General features: G+C 43.5%; 1 protein-coding gene across 5 annotated transcripts in view; it reads left to right on the top strand.

The window, feature by feature from the left end:
• Positions 1–4656: 4656 nt before the first annotated feature.
• TFCP2L1 (transcription factor CP2 like 1) overlaps positions 4657–20898 on the top strand; it is a 32544-nt gene continuing 16302 nt past the window's right edge. For 3 of the 5 annotated variants that reach the window (XM_075609801.1, XM_075609800.1, XM_075609802.1), the window contains exons 1-2: positions 4657–5015; positions 9887–10038. In XM_075609801.1, the coding sequence (XP_075465916.1) occupies positions 4954–5015; positions 9887–10038 (214 nt within the window). In that variant the 5' untranslated portion in view covers positions 4657–4953. Of the gene's footprint in view, positions 5016–9886; positions 10039–17500; positions 17523–20898 lie in introns of those variants that run through there. The other 2 variants (XM_075609803.1, XM_075609804.1) reach the window with 2 other exon arrangements.

Below are 20898 nucleotides of genomic sequence, written 5' to 3'. Positions count from 1 at the left end.
GGCACAACACAGCTTACAAAAAACAGCACCAGATTTACGGAAAGGGATACATTTGAGGACTCTATTAAAAGCAGTGTCATTTGAACACAGATTTGGGCAGAATTTGCAATATAGATTTGAAAATCCATGGCAACGAGTCGCCGTGTGACGTCACATTGGTGACGCCCGCGGCGTCATTCGACGCTTCGATTTGAAAGGAGAAGGAGGGCGTCAGCGAGGAGGCGGCCGCCACAGCTAGGCGCCTTCCCATTAGGCCTGATTGACCCGAGCACGGCAAATGTATATGGACATTTTTGCCGCCCCCAAAATTTTGCCGCCCACACCTACGGGCCTAACGGGAAATCCGCCACGGAACGGAATAAATGTAAGTGTTCCCATTTCGGACCTGGAGAAATACATTTGGACAGAGCTGTGCGAGCTGTAAGTGGTTAGATCAGTGTTTTTAAACCTTTTTTTGGTTAAGGAACCCAATAATTAGACTGAAATTCTGAGAAACCCCGACCCTCTCTAATAGCGCGTCTGTGATCAGATGCATTGTAAGGAACCCCAACCCTCTCTAATAGCGCGTCTGTGATCAGATGCATTGTAAGGAACCCCAACCCTCTCTAATAGCGCGTCTGAGATCAGATGCATTGTAAGGAACCCAAACCCTCTCTAATAGCGCGTCTGTGATCAGATGCATTGTAAGGAACCCCAACCCTCTCTAATAGCGCGTCTGAGATCAGATGCATTGTAAGGAACCCCAACCCTCTCTAATAGCGTGTCTGAGATCAGATGCATTGTAAGGAACCCCAACCCTCTCTAATAGCGCGTCTGAGATCAGATGCATTGTAAGGAACCCCAAACCTCTCTAACAGCGCGTCTGAGATCAGAAGCATTGTAAGGAACCCCAAACCTCTCTAATAGCGCGTCTGAGATCAGATGCATTGTAAGGAACCCCAACCCTCTCTAATAGCGCGTCTGAGATCAGATGCATTGTAAGGAACCCCAACCCTCTCTAATAACGCGTCTGAGATCAGATGCATTGTAAGGAACCCCAACCCTCTCTAATAACGCGTCTGAGATCAGATGCATTGTAAGGAACCCCAACCCTCTCTAGTACCGCGTCTGAGATCAGATACACTGTAAGGAACCCCAACCCTCTCTAATAGCGCGTCTGAGATCAGATGCATTGTAAGGAACCCCAACCCTCTCTAATAGTGCGTCTGAGATCAGATGCATTGTAAGGAACCCCAACCCTCTCTAATAGTGCGTCTGAGATCAGATGCATTGTAAGGAACACAGAGAAAATAACTGGGGCGCTTCCCAAACTCAAATATAATATAAAATAGAATAAATAAAACGCAATGTGATAAGGCCGGATAAACAATACAAAAGTGTAAGATACTGACCCGAGAAGTGTGTCGCAGCTCAACCCGTTGATGAATCTCCCACGATCCTTTGGTTAACAGCAGAAACAAATTGGGGGGCGCGAAACATGGAAAAGAAATACACAGACAATAGTCAGTAATCATCCTACTGTGAGAATTCCTGAACAGAATTAGGGTAGGTTTCTATAGCTGTGAACAGTGGTGAGGAAAATACTATAAAATACTATAGACTTACACGGCCAACTGTAAGTCCGTGCTTATAAAGGTATCTTAGCCAATCCACTCCAACTGTTTCTCACAGAGGGCTGTGCCATCCAGGTGCTCCACAACAAATATCGCTGGTGCAGCAGTGATGGTGATAATATACGGAAGGGGGTGATGGTGAATAAAATATATATAAAATAAAATATAATAACCCAACCGGTATCTTTGCCTGCAGTGTGTGTTCCCGGGATACTCCCCCGCGTATTCTTGCTCGCGCAGTCAAGCAGGTACGTATGTCCCGTTTACACCGCAAACATCCGGAGACATTGAGCATGCACGTACGCTCACGGGCACTTGCCGAGACAAATTAAATTGATTTTCAGGTGTGCTGAGGGGTCACATGACCTCCGCAGCCAATCAGCGCCAGTCAGTGTTTTGGCCACGCCCCCCCCCACGCTCACGCTGACAGAAAAAGTTGCCGGACATCCGAACGCTCATGCTTGTAGAATTGGTGACGTCACCACTCTCAAGCATGAGGGCGGTCCACGGCACAGGGGACGCAACCTTAACTGCGGCAAAACCAGAGCAAAAAACAGCAATATATAAACAAAAAATAAACAATTGAAAGTAATAGGATTTTTTGTTTTCTACAAACAGTGCTGTGTGTTGGTGTTTTGCAGCGGGCAGACTTTGAGAGACAATCTATTTGATTTCCCGTGTTTGTAAAACAAGGATAACTTCTACCTAATGAAGGTCATTATCTTGTGCTTGTTTTATTATGCCCTCATTTCGTTTACTACCCTGGGGTGGATCTCAAAATCTACAAAGAAAACACTCCCTATGTGTATTATTTGCATATATAAGTAGTCCAGCAGAGCAGTGTCATGAATGTGTAAATAAAGATTTGACGGGAATGCCTTCAGTAAATAGTGTTTGATAAATGCAATTTATTTCAGGCCGATCAGTCAGCGAAATACACGAGCTTTACAGTTACATCTTAGCCTGTCACTCACCGTTGCATGGTGTGTTCACTGGCGTATCCCATTGGCAATTATTGGGGTTATTTACTAAACTGTGCCAGCTGCAAAACTGGGGTAAAACCGTTGCAAAATAATGACAGCAGATTTATCACAGGAAAATTTCCAAACGCGTTCAATTATTTTCTTTGATAAATATCATTGCTCTGTTTTTGACCAGGTTTTGGAGCTGGGAGACTTTAGTAAATAGCCATCTGATAATACTGAACTAAGGTGCTGATAATTGCACCCAGATACAATTTCTGTTGCGTCAGTATGTATGTATGTATATCTTTATTTATATAGCGCCATTAATGTGCCTAGCGCTTCACAGCAGTAATACACGTGACAATCTTATAAATAACAAATAATACAAGCATGCATAGGAACCAGCTACTAATCATGTTTCCTACATGGATGTCTTGCGGAACCTTTGGACCTGGTGTATTTAGTCTGCAATGCAAAGCAGATGCCAACTTTGATGTACTGCATCATAACTCACCCTAATAGGGTACCACTCCCCAAATCACTCGCTTGTACCAGAGCTAAATCAATGCAGAACACTTTCGGAGACTCAACATGCCATGCTTCATCTATTGTTCCCTTTCCCCTATCTCCCTGTATCTCAGCCTAGTTACCTGTGCAAGTGTAATACTGTAAATATGATAGTATCTATATTCCCCTCTTTTGGGGGCTGTAGGGTTGTGTGAAGCAGGATCCCAGCTTAAACCTACTGCTAAATTGGAAACGTAAAATAAAAGATGAAATATTCTAACCCTTCCAGTGCCAGCAATGCAATATTATAATAAAGCCCCACAATGAGTAATTGGGCAATGTGGCACTGCAGGGGTTACTTCATCACTCCTTGGCAGGTTTTCTCTGCTAGTGTAGTTAATAAGGTTTGCTACATAATAATTAATATTCTAGGATACATTTACATGCCAACAGCAGTAACCAGGTGAGCTCTGCATTTGCCACTACTTTGGGTGTCATTTATCTAAGTCTCCCAGCTGCAAAACCAATGAACATGCCAGATTTGTACCAACACCCAGCTGCTTCAATAGGAACGCTTTTATTTATTGCGTTTGGTGCAGATTTGTGTTTGACCTAATGATGCATTTGTTGAGAATGAGAGAAATAACCCAATAACCCCCTCCCACATGTGCAGACAGAGCTCATGTACTAACTAACCCACTGCACACAACCACCTGCACTGTGCTGCACACATGCACCTGCACTTCTGCGCACAAGCACCTGCACTCCTGCGCACGGTGCTGCACACATGCACCTGCACTTCTGCACACATCAACCTGCACTCCTGCACATGGTCCTGCACACCTGCACTCCTGTGCACGGTGCTGCACACATGCACCTGCACTCCTGCGCATGGTGCTGCACACATGCACCTGCACGTCTGCACACATCCACCTGCACTCCTGCGCATGGTGCTGCACACATGCACATGCACTCCACTCCTGTGCTGCACACATGCACCTGCACTCCTGTGCACGGTGCTGCACACATGCACCTGCACTCCTGTGCACGGTGCTGCACACATGCACCTGCACTCCTGCGCATGGTGCTGCACAATTGCACCTGCACTTTTGCACACACCCACCTGCACTCCTGCGCATGGTGCTGCACACATGCACATGCACCCCTGTGCACTCCTGTGCTGCACACATGCACTCCTGTGCACGGTGCTGCACACATGCACCTGCACTCCTGCGCATGGTGCTGCACACATGCACCTGCACTCCTGTGCTGCACACATGCACCTGCACTCCTGTGCACGGTGCTGCCCACATGCACCTGCACTCCTGCGCATGGTGCTGCACACATGCACCTGCACACATGCACCTGCACTCCTGCGCATGGTGCTGCACAAGCCGGCACCTGCACGGGACACTCCCGCCTCCTCCCCAAACCTCTGCACTCCTGTCCCATCCCAGGGCAGGGCCACCAAGGGGGTGGCATGGAGCGTGACGTCACGGGCAGCCTCCCAACCACCGCGCAGCAGGCGGTTGGTAAATAAAAGCGCGTGCAGAGGCGCGAGCGCCCGATCTTCCCCGGGCTCTGTGCAGCAGGCGCGCGCTGTGGAACGTTGTGCTGGCGAGGCGCGCGCTGCGGGGCAGCAGGGGGTCAGCAAAGGGGGGAGCAGAGGTCACTGCAGGGTGAAGGAGAAGCAGCAGAGGAGCTGAAGGATCTGCTGCCTGGGGAAGAGGGTCTCTCTGTGCAGGGGAGAGGAGCAGGGGGCTCCCCGGGTGCACTGCACCTTCTCTGCTCCCGGACCCTCGCTGCATATTGCCCTGAGCCTCCCGGATTTGTTGCCCTCTTTGCGCCAGTCTGTGCCCCTGCTGAAAATGCTCTTCTGGCACACCCAGCCGGAGCACTACAACCAGCACCCGAGCGGCGGCTACCTGCGGTAAGAGCGGGGAGCGGGGTACCCGGGGGGGGGGGGGGAGGGCTGAGCTGTCAGGGGGGCTCTGCAATGGGGCAAAACCCCTCCAGCAAACCTACCAACGCAGGAGATGCCACTGCTGCCAAAAGCAATGACCCCTGGTAAATCTGGTGCCGGTTTTTTTGCCCCAGTTTTGCCCCCAGTGGGATGTATTTACCTGCTGAGGGGGTCTATCAAAGCAACAGGTGTGTGTGTGTGTGTGTGTGTGTGTGTGTGTGTGTGTGTGTGTGTGTGTGTGTGTGTGTGTGTGTGTGTGTGTGTGTGTGTGTGTGTGTGTGTGTGTGTGTGTGTGTGTGTGTGTGTGTGTGTGTGTATATATATTGTATTTCATATTTCATAAATATGGGGTAACTTTTTTTTTTTGCCCTAGAATTGCTCCACTTTTTCTTGATACCCCCTAAGCTTGGTGTTTGTACCCCTGGGTGCATGTGACGGATACTCCGGGTGCTGCGTTATGACAGATGCTTCCCCCAGTAATATGACCAGCAAACCAACTCCTGACAGGGAAACAGAGACCGGGTCACTGCCTGTACAGTATGCGTAGCTCACTGCACCAAGGTGCCTGAGTGTGGGTTATCTCCCGAGTGCCTTATTGCTGGGAGTGTGCACCATGGCTGCATGTAATCACTTGGGGGACATTACAGAGCAGCTTGATGAATAGTGTCGGGATAATGCAGACTCCAACACTAATGAACCGCTGCAATGGCAAAGTAACCGGTCTCTGCAGAGGTGACATGCATTCTTGTGCCAGTAACACTGTGATGGGATTGAGCAGTTTCTGCAGATGTGTTACAGAGTGTGTTACACACACATAGGTGCTGCTGCTGCTATCTCTCGCTGCCACCCAGTCTGTGCTGAAATGTGTACAGAGCAACATTCACAGATAGCCGGTTTCTACACTTCAAAAGCTTAACATTTAAATTAGGAAAGTGTCTCTTCTAAAAGCATCACTTTAAAAGGTAATGTTTCAGAAATGTGTATTGCTCTTTTCTCTATTCTGTGGCTAATTATAATTTGTACAAAGTTGGTTACTAACTGCCACCTTTAGTAGTTTTTATTAGTATTTTTTTTTTTAGCTATTATTATTTATTTATGAAATGTTTTACCAGGAAGTAATACACAGTTACCTCTCGTTCTGGGCTCAGAATTGTGATGACAAATACATGGCTATTTGTTCGATTTGTAGTTTAGTCGTTTTGAGGTCAGATGTTAATTTAAGAAACTTTTTGTAGATTTTCCAGCCTATCTTATTTTTCTTTTGAAAATTATAATGTTGCTACTTGGTACCTGTTTTTTCTAATTATTAATATACATTTATACTTTTTTTTTTTTGCGGTGAAATTGTGATGTTTTAAAAATGGACCTCTTCCTTACTTGATTTTGTTTATGAAAACTTGGTGCCCATATCTCTATTCAAAACATTACATGGCGGTTATTGGGCTTGGAAGTAGAATATAGGGAGGGTCATCATGGTAAACATGGGGCAGATGTCTGCTAGAAGGTTGACCTTTCACTATGCAAATGTCACCAGGAATGAGCTCAAGGCAGAGGACATGTTGGGCTCAGATATTGCGTACTAGCCGTTCTGGATCAGTGAACCCGATGTGAAATGCAGAACAGTCAGCAGGTGATGGCTCGGTAATAACGTTTAGGTTAATCCGTCCCCATAAGAGGCTTGTTTGGCTCTGTGAGAATCCGGTAATTGTGTGAGGGCTGGAAGACGCATTTGGTTCACCTTTCCAGGTAGATGACACTTCAAATAGAATAGCCATATGCAATGCTACTTTATATTGCTGCCTGCTCCTCTACTGAAGATTAAGCTTCATGGATGGAATGTAGTCAAGTTAACAAAGCTCAGATCCTAGCTTGGGCCTTACCTGAGGAATATACGTTTGTCCTCTTGTGTGAGCCCCGTGCTACTGACCGTAATAAAATGTCTCTGCAGGAACCTTGAGTTGGTCCAGTTGCACGTCTCTTGCCACGGATTGCTCCAGTTCGAGCAGTGGCTGCATCTCTTGCATTGTATTGAGTTTTGTTGGTTAAATCATTGACAAGCTTTCAGGATCTAAGCTTCTATCTTTATCATGTAATCATGCCTGATGGTAATATATTGGTAAAGGGTGCCACTTTATTTTGTAATTACAAACCTGTACTTTTAGCTTTCTCTGTTTATCCTTTCCCTGCTAAGCAATGCGTTACTGGCCTGCCTGGCAGCATGAGGGTTAACGGACTTAAAAGGGCTTCTCATTTTTATTTGTTTATAAAAAAACGTAGTTCATGGATCTTAAATATTGTGTAGTGAACGTGGCTCTCCTGTTTAGAAGGTTTCTTGTGCATGCATACCCACTACCACGGATTTTTCTTAAAAGCTGCAGTTCAGTCTTTTTTTTTTTTTTAATTAATTTTTTTACTTCAATAGTTTCATGTGGGCAATCTCTAATTACCTAAAGAACTGCATAGCGGACGGTCAATTCGTTCTCCGTCTATTGATCGGCAAAGTTTGGCGACATCTTTAAATATGGGGAATGTAAATCGTTGCTATAGGAACAAGCTTGCTTGTTAAAATAGAATACAAGAAAATTGGTCTTTCAAAGTTGTTGTTTTTTAAAACAGAAAATGCTAAAAGTATTTTTTCTTACTACAGAACTGATTTATTAAAAATAAACACACATGCAGGATATTGCCTGAACTGCAGCTTTAATGCCAGTTTGATTGGTGGCTGATGCAGGAAGAGCCTCATTTTTTTCCTTGCCCTTTGCCAGGTCTATTTTTGTTCCCTGCCCTCTCCCAGTGACTGCAGGAGGAGTTGCCAAGGTTTCGTGTGCTGCCAATGTCCGTGTCCTCTGCTGACATGACCCAAAATGCAAGATGATATGTTCTCACCTCTATCTCCAAGCGAGATCCTGGCTCAGATGCAAGCAGATCTGTACAATGATTTTGAACCTCCTGCCCCCCTGTAGCCCTAAGGGAGGTGATTGTGTTTGAGGTGCTTGATTAAAACTATAACTGTCTTATAGAATGTTGCTTAGTGACTCTTTATCCAGAAGATTAGATTTAGCAAACCAAATGTAATAAGGCAAAGTGCACGTTTTTTATTTTCTCTCTGAATTGCATTTGCTTTTCCTTCCTCATCTCACACGTTTTGGGGGAAATTGTCCACTAGGATTGGAGACATTTTGATGTAATAAAATATTTTTAAGTCCATTACTTATTCCTGGAAAGGTGGGACACTGAGCCCCTTTTCTATGGAAGCCACAGGTTACTGATTTGTGTTATTCTGAAGCAACCACATAAGAGCATATAGAGAGAAGCATGGGAGAAATACAGTATGATCCAATATAATGCAAGATTTAAAAGACATTAATAATAGCAATGCTCTTGAAACCTGTTCCAACTGTGATTGAAAGTCTGGTTTTGTTATTGGCTGCGTTCTAATCTGATTTGGGTACCAAAAGCAGTTATTTAATGACAGTTATTTTATATCTTTTAATAGTAACACAAAAAAGACTTTGAAATTCAACCGAATCCTACAAACATATATGTATATTTTGATTTGATTGCATGATGTAATACTCCTACAATTGTAATGTTTTAGGGTAATTTGATGATTGCTAGATTATTGTCAAATTGGGCTATGTATTTTCTATACATTAATTTTTGCTTCAATGCTTGTTGTTCTGCACTTGACACATCAGCATCAAAGTCCTCTATACCAAGGTGTTTTCGTAATAATCAATACAATTTAAAACACATTTTTTTTTCTCTACCTGTTTGCTAAATGTTTTTGTTTTGTGATGTTGCCCTCGAAAAAACTCCAGGGCTCCACTTATCCTGTAAGTTCAGTAATAACATTGTTATCTTTGCGTAACAAATTGCAAGAATACAGTAACACATTTTAAGTCAGAACTATAAAGATATTGGTGAAAATAGCCCTTGACTGTTTGACATGTTGTCACTGAGTGTATTGCTCCAGTGCATGATGGGTAATAGATATTTATTTCACTCGCTGATCTTGTTTGAACCAGATCTATCCTGCATGGAGTAGTCACATTTTGTTAAATGTGTTTAATACACATGGTCAGCCAACATCGATCTTCAGAATGTTCTAGGTTGTATGAGAGCAATGTAGAACATTACCTTTCTGTTTTTAATTAAGCATATCTTGGAGACATTAAAGTTTTGCTAATGGGAGTAAGGATTTAAATAATCTGGGATCCAGCATCTAAGAATATTGCAGTTAATATGGTCAGCTCTACAGCATGTGCACATGAAAGTGGTTTGTTAACCTCTTTTTACTACTGGAAGGCTCCATCCACCATGCTGTTACACTCCTCTCCAGCACGGATAACGTATGAGAAGCTGGGTATTTTGGCTCTTTTGACCTTGGAAAGCCCTTTCTATATGGTTTTGCTGTTTTCATATTTACATATAGATATCGGATCAAAATAAACTTCCTTCTTGCCCTGCAGGGGTTGGGTTGCTGTGTCTTCTGTTGCCTAAAATGTCACTCGCTGGTTTGCCTTCAACTATTTTTGTAATATTGCTTCTTTAACCCCCTTCACTGATGGAAGGACCTGGAATCCAATGAGAAGGATATTGACAAGCTGTATAACGAGTTGTCCAAGGAAGTGAAAGACCATCTTTCATAACCTGGATGTACAGCTTGAAGTTGGTCAGATAAAGCTACCCCTTACGGAGGGAGCCTTGTCCCATTTCTTTAGGGGGCCTCAAAAATTGCACATTTTTTATTGTGGCTCCAGACTTTATTTTTGAAAAGCCTGCAGCTTTTACCCCTTGGAATATGCTGACCCTGTCTGCTCGTGGTTTCGTTTCAGTGACGTCCTTGCACTGCCAATATTTAAGCAAGAAGAGCCCCAGCTTTCCCCTGAGAATGACACCAAGCTGCCCCCATTCCAGTATGTTCTGTGTGCAGCAACCTCCCCTGCTATCAAGCTACATGAAGAGACCCTGACCTATCTCAATCAAGGTATGATGCGCGTGTGTGTGTAATGACACAATGACATCGGCGTCATGCCTCGTTAAAGAAAACCCTTAACTTCACCAGTTTGGGGAGAAAAGGGGGAGAATAATCTTGTTGTTAAAGCTGAATGTTTATTGTTTTTGTTCAGTCTTGTTGAAATTAACATGTTAATATATTCATTAGGTTTGGGACACGTCCAGAAATTCTTGGGAGACATAATAACCCTTAGAGAGACTTATTTATTAAACTTTGGTAGCGCTCAAGTAAATAGGAGTTAATGTCCAGTTGGTATTGCCGTTCAGTGTTTAAAGATAACCTCTTCCATTCAGTATGTTTCCCTTGCCCAGGAAGATTTTAGCTTCATACAAATTAATGGAGGTGACACCTTAAAAAAAAGTGGAACTGGATTCTTCCGTGCACTGGGAAGATGGATTCATGGCATATTGATCTTGTATTCACATTTATTTATATCTTTGAAGATTAATTTATTTAAACATGCTTTAAAAACATGAAATTGAAGAATAACTGGGCAAAATAAACCTTGTAGAATTTACATACTTGGGGAAGAGTTTTGTGAAATCGCAGAACACAAAATATGTTGTTAGTCGTGCGATCGGCTGTTTGGGATATACATTTTACATCTTACATTTCTCATGCGTTTTTGTTTCATTCATTTTTTGCCATGTTGGTGGTAATACTCTTATATATTACATTTTTGGTTCATGTGCTTGCGCTGGAGTAATCCTTGTAGTACAGTTATCTACATACACAATACAGGCATACCCCGGTTTAAGGACACTCACTTTAAGTACACTCGCGAGTAAGTACATCTCGCTCAATAGGCAAACGTCAGCTCACGCATGCGCCTGTCAGCAAATCCTGAACAGCAATACCGGCTCCCTACCTGTACCGAAGCTGTGCGCAAGAGGGGAGACTATAGAACCTGTTACACATGCGTTGTTTATATCAGTTATGCACGTATATGACGATTGCAGTACAGTACATGCATCGATAAGTGGGAAAAAGGGAGTGCTTCACTTTAAGTACATTTTCGCTTTACATACATGCTCCGGTCCCATTGCGTACGTTAATGCGGGGTATGCCTGTACATAATCATGTTGCAATGCACGGTCCATCCCCGTGTCCGCAGACATGTGAATATATTGTAACATCCTGTGCTCCGTTAGCAGATATTGACGTTATTCAGGTAAGTTGAGGAGATATGAAACTTTCTGATTTGCAATTTTTATGTTCTTATGTCTGTGCACATATTAAGCTAAGAAAAGCTAAATGGAATTAGAGTAAATGTCAGTTTAAATAAACCTTTTCGGATGTATCGAGGTATCTCAAATACTGCAAGAAGGCTAACATTTTTATTTGCCTTCAGAGCACGTGAACTGTTTATTAAAAATTAAATAGATCAAAACCAGCAGAATTTCCAGGTAATTCTGTTCCTATGGATCACTGATAGTGTATATACTGTGCCATACATAGCTGTGTATATACTGTGCCATACATAGATGTGTACATGTTCCTTCCCCGTTTTCTAATTTTGGTACCTGAAATACGGGAGAAAGAAATGATTTACCTGTTACATAAAGAACTGATTTATTTTATTTAGTTTTAGTTGAGGATCAGGCTTTATTGCTTGGGACAGCATGTTAACATCTTGGATCATTTGTTCTCGAGTAGGTAAAGATATAGATTATATATTGTTCCAACATTTTATGGGTCATGGGTATAATTACAAAACACATAAACAGACTTATATTCAATCAAAACCTCAACCAGGGTAAAAGTAGTTAAAAATACTAACGTTGATTCCTAGACTTCTATTATTTTTTTGGTCTATTTTTATTTATGGACATTATATTTACATGAAGCCTGCAGTCATAGGATTCAAGTGATGAAATAATGATTTACACTTGGGAGACGATGTCAGATTTAGGGGGTAATTAATATGCTGTGAAGCAATCAGCCACTTCTGAGTATACTGAATTGCCCCCTTAATCAAAACGAGGAATGGGTGTTACACAGTTACATAACAGATGAGGTTGAAAAAAGACATGTCCATCATGTTCAAACCTATGCTAAATTTAGACGACAGATACTTATCCTATATCCCTATTTACAGTATTTGTGATCCAGAGGAAGGCAAACAAAAAAAAAACCCCCAGTGACACATCATCCAATAATATCTCATAAGGGGAAAAATAAATTCCTTCCTGACTCCAAATAATGTGACGAAGGAAATGCTAGGGCGCTCTCTCTTAATGGGAATAGCAATATAAAATAAAAACCGGATACGATGCTACCATTGTAGAGGACCCCTACATGCCCCCCAATGCCCCCCCCAATGCTGGTGCACTACGATGGGATCCAATATCTGCTGCTCAACCCCAGGGGTCTTTCCAGGATCCCCAAGTAGATAAGAGACAAAAGTAGAATAAGGGGGAGCGCAAATGTACAGATGGATAAACGATAGTGGATTGGCTAATAATCATATACACAGATAAATGCACAAGGGCTAATGAAGCCACAGTCAGTGCACTTACTTGATGGTGTGGGTAAAGATGGCGGCGTATATAAAGAAAGGTGCTACTTGCACGGCCATGTGTAAGCCAACGGTGCTTAAAGGTTTCTTTACTTTGTCACCATGCAAATTTGGAGTCTCCATGGGGTCTCCGGCGAGATGCTTTCCAGGGTGAAGGTTGTCAGATCGCCTCATCATGGGAGGGTCTCCCGAAGACATGTGTATAGAAAATGTTACGTTAAAACAGTATTTTATTTGTGCAGCATAAATGTAGACTTACATATTAAAAACTTCCTATACGCATTCAATGTCTTCGGGAGACCCTCCCATGATGAGGCAATCTCACAACCTTCACCCTGGAAAGCATGTCACCGGAGACTCCAAATTTGCATGGTGACAAAGTAAAGAAACCTTTAGGTATACAGTATATGGTGGTTTGGTTATATTATTAACCAATACAATATCGTTTGTCCATCTGTACATTTGTGCTCCCCCTTGTTGAGTTAAACTAGGGCGATCTGCAAAAGTGGCAGTCACAGAACATAGACTAAACGTGCTTTCCATTCTGTTCCATCATTCCGTATAACCTGTATCCCTGCACCTCGGAGAAAGCACACGTTGCCTTTTAGAGGGAAGAAGAGAGGGTTGAATTAGGACTTTCAATGTTTGCAGAAACACTTCAGTTGCAGCTTTATGGCTGCAGCTTCACCAGCTAATTTAAATGGCTATTTTGTGTTTCACCATTCTGATCCTTGCTCTAGTTCAAAATGTCTTCATAATCTCAGTCTGTCTCATTTGCATATTTTGTCATATTCCTTATCACTGGTAGACCAGGACATTGTACACCATACATAAAATTACAGCCATTCCCTATAGCCCACATGGCTGGCTTTTTTTTTTTATTAGGTGGAATTGCTGCATTTTATCCTGCTCTGGTGTTGCAGTAATGCCAATTTTATTATTACCGCAGCACTGGGTTTTGTTGCAAGGAAATACTCCAGCCAATGGTCTGAAGTCCTAAAGCGGCGTATTCCGAATATAGTCTCCCATAAATCTGAAATGCTGTGTCTGGTAAGTGCAGCCTTGTAGAAGAGGAAGTCTCAAAGTCCGATTATTAAGGAAAGAAACGGAAACCTTTTTTGATCTGGCTGCCGTCGTCCCGCGGGTTTCCAAACCCTTATTCAACAGATACAAGAAAAGAATGGCTCACGGTGCATGGATCGCAGTGTCCACAATGGAAGGGGAAACAAAGTATAATAATGTTACAACAATGTGCACGTAATGTTTCATTCACATTTTGTGATCAACATTGCGCCCACATTGTTATAACATTATTATACTTTTTTCTCTTCCATTTCGGAAACTCGGAAAGTTGCATGGGTGCACTTGAGACTCTGTCGGTCTCCCAGCTGTGGACTTTGTGCCAGTATTGTTGTCTGTATCCCTGTTTAAATAAAGCAGCCCCAGAGCTCTGAGAAAACAGCAGAGATAGTTTATTGCAGCCCCTCAATTAACTTGTCTCCACCTGGACTAATGAGATCTCGGTAAAAAGCCACGTGAGACACAGGAGAGGGACTCCTTAGCTCACAATTGGGGTGACACGGGAAACCAGAGAAGCCTGCACACCGACACTGTCTTGCGCACAAAGGTCTGCTGACATCAAGACACCCAGAGGCCTATATTTCCTGGGCATAGAGGACCCAGGAACCTGCCAGAGACTGACATGGAGGGCCACCTGCTTAAGGTACCTCCTGAGACTTTGGGGTGATAGGCTGGTAATGGGAATATCCCTCCAGTCCTGCAGATAGTGTCTGGGGAAGTAAGTTAGCCCTTACACAGGGATAGGGGTTTGTTATTTTCTTGGTTTTGTATGTTTTACCTGGATAAAGGAACAGGCTCAATAAAGCCAAGATATAATTTCACCCTAATCGGTCCCTATTATATGAACCTCTGCACACATCTCTTACAGGGCTCATTAATCCCTTGTTTTTCAAAGCACACACATTTAAAAGGAATCTTAAAACACTGATGCCATATTCCTGCATTAGTACATCAGGGTTAATTCCATCAACTACCTTCCTCCGTCCCGCACCCTAAACCTGCCCGTATAGTTTTGCAATGATGTACAGTTTATTCAGCACAGAAGAGACTAGTAAACACATTTTTGTCTAACAAACCCCCTTTTTCTTGACCACTTTGGGAGGGGGTGGGGTGGGGGGGATATATTCCAGAGCTGAACCATGTTATTTTCAGATCCTCCTGCTTTTGGAGATGCTTATTATTACGTGCTGATTTTTTCCAATACTGTATTTTTAAACTGATGCTCCTCCCAGGAAATATTAGCATTTTAAATAAGCATCCGGGAGTTTTAAATGGAGTTCTCCCCAGAGTCCTGTTAAGTTTAAAAGATGAAGAAAATCATGTTTTTTTTTAACATGTTAAAAATAAATCATAAAATGCTCAGGAGCCAAGATGCCAATGTTGAGTTCAACACACAGGCTGCCTGGCGGAGGGGGGAAGGGGAGGTGGGATTGCTGTTTTGATAGATAACCTCCAAAGTGTCCCTGTAAAAAACAACAGATTTAAAAGAAATCAAAAACCTTTAACAGCCAGAATTGATTGATGCGTTTGCTGCTAATGTTGTGCGTTCTTTACATAAGTGTAGCCCCCTTTCCCTACGCCTAAGGGAACTACACTGGCGACTACGCGCGCTGCTGTTACCTGTCTGCTCACAGGAGGCCCAAGCCTCCGCTTCTGGGAGCCTGGGGATGAGCTCTGTCTCCTCGCGTGCAGCGCCTCCACCTATGAGGGATCCCAGCGTTGTCGGGATAACCCCTCACAGGAACCAATACAACAGTAGTAAGCAATACACCACACAATGTATATAACTAATCTTTACTGTACACAACACTAAACACAGATAACACACAATATCAACACACAACACACAATAGTATAATGCAATGACCCCAAACACTGAGTGGTCCCCCCAAAGTACGGAGGGTGCCGTGGCACCAATAACCCCTGGTGTCCGTCCCAGCAATCCCACCCAAATATGAGGTAGTGCTACCCCCTGTAAATGTTGGTGCATGTTGGGTACCTGCCGGGGCACTCCAGTAACCGTGTGCTGCTTGGCACGGTGTGTTGGAGCGGGTCCCACGCAGCGGGGCCTCCGACACAATTCCCCTCTCTGCTAAGGGTCCCGATCCTCCTTGTGGGGTGAGCTCCAGCCAGAGGGTCTCACCCAAGTGTTCTGGGATACTGCGGCCTGGTCCCTGGTCGCAGATCGTAGTGTGGCCGTCCGCCACCGCCATACTAATGAGGGGAATGGTCCCTATCTTGGGCCTTGCCTGCAATATTGGCCTTCTGGTGTCTCAGGGTCTGACTGGGGCCTAGGGGCGAAGTTCTGGCCTAGTCATGGGGCTGCGGGCACCCTGGATGCATCTGTCCTCTGCTGGCTCCTGCTAGACTGATTTCGCGGGCTCTCCGCCCGCGAAAGATTTCCTGTTCCTCCTCCTGCCATAGTCCCATTGGGTGGGACTGTCCCCTGTGGTATTTCCCTCCCACCTGAGGATTCTGGGACATGTAGTCCCGCTGCTGCATATGCTGAGCCATTCTAAGATGGCCGCCGCACTCCTGACACTGCGCATGCGTGTCTAGCAACGTGGCCGCCTCCACACTCCCGATCGCGCAAACCTCCGGCGATAGCCAGGCAGATCCCGGCACTGGAGGCAGGGTAGGGGACTCGGCTACATATGTAAAGGATTAACAGAATATTCTCCCCGTCAGCTTTCCCTGTACAATTATCCCGTGTTTCATTCTCAATGGTCTTCTCCGTTCAGTGCAGGGAGACCTTGGGTAAGATGCAGGACCCTGCTACTTTGAAGCAGCAAAAACCATTTTATGAACACTAACTGCCATTGTACTGGTGTATTGGTCCCTGTTAGCATAAGCTCAGGGAATCTGTAGCACTTTGGGGTCGATTGTTCGTTCCTTTCATCTTCTCTCCACGATTTGTAACTTTATTTGATGTGAACAGTACACATTACTTCACGATTGTTAGAGAGAACTCTTCTGTTACATATATACATGGTTGTTTAGCAGCCCCTTTCTGCGTCGTTCTGGTATTTGTTATTGATTGATTTTTTTTTAATAAGCATACCCCCAAAAATAAAAAGTGAAAAAGATGTCACCCACAGGAAAATACAGTGTATCAGGATGAAAGCGAACATAGATCTGGGTACTTTTATTGGAAAACATGCGTCTTTGATGCAAGATCTTAACCCAGCATCTCAGTGTTTATTCAGGGACCTTAAGGACGGGGCATGAGTGTTGGAAGTAAAGCCGCTCCTCCAGGGCTAGATGTGCCAGCAACGCAGTGCTTGGAAAGGGTCCAAAAACACAAGAGCACCAAAAATGATATTCATAACTTCCTAAAGAGCTCTGAAGAAAAGACTTGACGTGACCCTGCTGAACTCTTCAATTTCAAATCTTCGATTGGTCAAAAATTGAACTCCCCCCAGTAACATGCTGTATTTTGCTTTCCGTTGATACATTGTATTTTGTACTGGCTCAAATCTAAAATACACAAGTCATCTTTGAGGTGTAAATGTTGTGTGTGTATGACCTCAGACATCATTTGTTGTAACTGCCCTCTCCCGGCAGGTCTCCTTCCCTATGTTTATCATCTTTCTTCAGTGTGATTTTTGTGTAGAAGCTATTTGCAAATCTGAGGGAGTGTTTTGTTTTCCCAGTTCTCACCTGTTTTCTTTCACCTGTTTCCCTGTGGAGTCATCAAAAAAAGCTTGTACTTGGCAAAGACATGGTCAGCTTGGGTGATGCTCTGGCCCCCGCTCTGAAATCTGCACCCTGCTGCCTTGTGTAGGTGGGTGGGTAGAGGAATGGCCTGATGTACACACCATATGGAGGTGATGATACATTTACTCCCTTCTCACAGGTATCTATTTCTCTTTTCTTCCTCTACCTTTTTGCATTTATCATCAAGGGCTCGTGATTTAAATGTACTTGGTAGTGTTTTGTACAGTCGATAGTAGACTCTATTGAAGGATAGCAACAAGTCCTAGGGTGTGTAAATTCACTGGGGATTGTATGGGTGTGCAAAAAATTGATTGTTAAAAATAAGGCGCCAGTTGTGTAGCTGCTGATATTGGCATCTCGGCACAATATTCACTGGCCTGTCAGAGATTCCATGATAAATGAATCCACGTGACATGAATCTGTGGCGTGTCAAAGCAGTAGGTCATTTTAATAAAATGTATTTTAGTTTCCAACCCAGAATACCACTTCTTTTTATTTTATTATTTTTAAACAGCAGGGGTGTTATGTTACTCTCCCTATGGGGAAGGTTCAGAAAGCCACGGTCTGGTTATCACGCCCGCTGAGTGGGGGTGTGATACTCTGCATCACGGAATGATGAATCCCAGTCTATGGTCCTAAAGCATAAATATCGCATACGTTTTTCTGAAAAAAGTCTAAAAAAAAAAAACTTTGGCCCTAATTAATACATTTTTATTTATTTTTAACATTGGGCCACCACTATTTTTTTCTATATGTATATATTTTTTTAAGCGACTTTAGCCATTATGTCAAAGTATGCTCCTTTTAGTCTGATTTATTTCCTTCCAGCCTTGATGAAATAATAGCTTTCGATGTAATGATCAGAAACTCACCTGTAGTCACTAGCTCTAAATTGAAGTCTTGCCAACCAGGGTGAAGAGCCTGTGTGTGAGTCATTCTGCGTTTTGTGTTCCCACAAATCCAGAACAGCAGTTGGCTGCTGGTTTGGAAACACATCCTTGCCTCTTAATTGCATGCTACCATGTTAATTACGTGGGATTGTAAACTTTATAGCCAACCGCTCTTTGTTAAAAATGGGTGGAATAGCCTGTAACCTAGAACACCCTGATCCCGAGGCTCTGCTTGCTGCGGTGCTGGAATAACCTGGCCGCCTGCACTGCCCTAAGTTTGGATCACTTATTTTTGGGCAGGGATCCCCTATTTTGCTGCTAGAGCATAGGTGGGCATCTCCGGTCCTCAAGGGACACCAACAGGTCAGGTTTCCAGGATATCCCTGCTTCAGCACTGGTGGCTCAGTCGAAGACTGCACACCTGTGCTGAAGCAGGGATATCCCTAATACCTGGCCTGTTGGTGGCCCTTGATGACTGGAGTTGCCCCCCCCCCCCCGCCCCTGTGCTAGAGGGAAGTGCAGTAGAGTTGTTAAAAGTCTTAGGTGTAATTATTTGCAATTAGTATTTTTTGGGGCTTCAAGTATGAATGCAAAGGCTTGCAATGCTGCACTGACATCTATATTCATTCATATTTAGTTATCCCATCCTTAAACTTCTTTCAAGTTTGGGACTTTTGTGTACGTATAAATTGTATAAGTATAAAACGGCTTTTTGCTATGTAGGCACAGGTAATGTTTTTGTGTCATTTTCGAAAATATATCTCTTAATACTCAACTTAATTTTTTTTATTTTTTTCACTTCTAGTACATAACTTTTATTTTTTCTTCTCGCATTTAAAGAATGGAAAATTGGCCCCAGCACAATCATATTGCGGATGTTTAAAAGAAAGTGTATTTCATCCTGAAATTTTTATTTTCTTGACCTCCATGGGGGTGCAAAAAGGGCCACAGCGCCTTTCCATTAAAAAAAGGCATATTTTGTATACTTCAACCATGTGTTTGGCCATTTAACTCGCTTTTCCCATTTCCTGATTTTTCATTAGCAGTGCTTAACCCAGGGGTGGGCAACTCCAGTCCTCAAGGGCCACCAACAGGTAAGGTTTTAAGGATATCCCTGCTTAGTCTTTGATTCCGTCTTTGACTGAGCCACCTGTGCTGAAGCAGGGATATCCTGAAAACCTGACCTGTTGGTGGCCCTTGAGGACTGGAGTTGCCCACCCCTGGCTTAAATGGTCTTCAATTTTAGTAATGCTTCTTTATTTACGGTTGGGACTCCCCTTCTTTAAAAAAATGTCATAATAAATAAAACCACTAAGTTCTTCTGTTACTGGGAAGGTGAGGCTTTGGAAAGTGTTGCGGTCTCTCGGATGCTGGTGAGTTGGTATTTTCCATGCCCCTTTCACAGAGCTCTGCCATATTGTGTGCAATTCTCATTGTAGATTATGTCTGAGGTGCTGCCCTAGAAGAGCTTGCAGTCCTCTTCGTGGTAGCACAGGGTGATAAAGGAGCTTGTGAAATATAAAAATGACACATTCTCCAGCTTCAGGGTTCTAAGGCACTAATGTCTAAAATAACTGCAATGAAGACCTCAAAGAATAAACTGGAAATTCTGCATAGTTTCTGCGTCCTGCAGCTGCTCGAGCAGCAGATCCTGCCCTAACCAGTTTTGAAGGTCAGTTTCCAGAATTGCCATTATTTTGAGATGGTTCATTGGAACGAAAGGTAGCCTGCAATATTCCTACATTTTGTTCACAGAAAAGAACAAGACAGATAAGTGTGTGATATATATATATATATATATTATTGTATTGTATGTCTTTATATAACGCCATTAATGTACATAGCGCTTCACAGTAGTAATACACGTGGTAATCAAATAAATAACAGATAATATAAATAACAGTTCATGGAAATAAGTGCATCAGACATAAAAGTAACATTAAGGAAAAGGAGTCCCTGCTCCGAGGAACTTACAGTCTAATTGGTAGGTAGGGAGAACGTACAGAGACTGTAGGAGGGAATTGTAGTAAGTGCGTCTGCAGGGGGCCAAGCTATATGTATCATGTGTCCAGTATAATCCACAGTGCTATTCATATGCTTCTTTAAGCAAGTGTGTCTTAAGGTGGGTCTTAAAGGTGGATAGAGAGGGTGCTAGTCGGGTATTGAGGGGAAGGGCATTCCAGAGGTGCGGGGCAGTAAGTGAGAAAGGTTTAAGGCGGGAGAGGGCTTTAGATACAAAGGGGGTAGAAAGAAGACATTCTTGAGAGGAACGCAGGAGTCGGGATGGTGCATAACGAGAAATTAGAGCTGAGATGTAAGGAGGAGCAGAAGAGTGTAAAGCTTTAAAAGTGAGGAGTATTGAGTGTGTGATACGGGATTTGATCGGAAGCCAGGAGAGTGATTTCAGGAGGGGAGACACGGAGACAGATTTAAGAAAGAGTAGAGTGATTCTGGCAGCAGCGTTTAGGATAGATTGTAGGGGAGACAGGTGAGAGGCAAGAAGGCCTCTCTCTCTCTCTCTCTTTCTCTCTCTATATAGATAGATAACATAAAATAGAACTTGCTGCTATGTACTGAAGATGTTTAAACCTTTCACTGCCAGAGGCACCAACAACTCTCTGCTAC

Source organism: Ascaphus truei, chromosome 7 (genome assembly GCF_040206685.1).
Source record: "Ascaphus truei isolate aAscTru1 chromosome 7, aAscTru1.hap1, whole genome shotgun sequence".
Lineage (NCBI taxonomy): Eukaryota > Metazoa > Chordata > Amphibia > Anura > Ascaphidae > Ascaphus > Ascaphus truei.
This window is presented reverse-complemented; position numbering and strand designations above follow the sequence as displayed.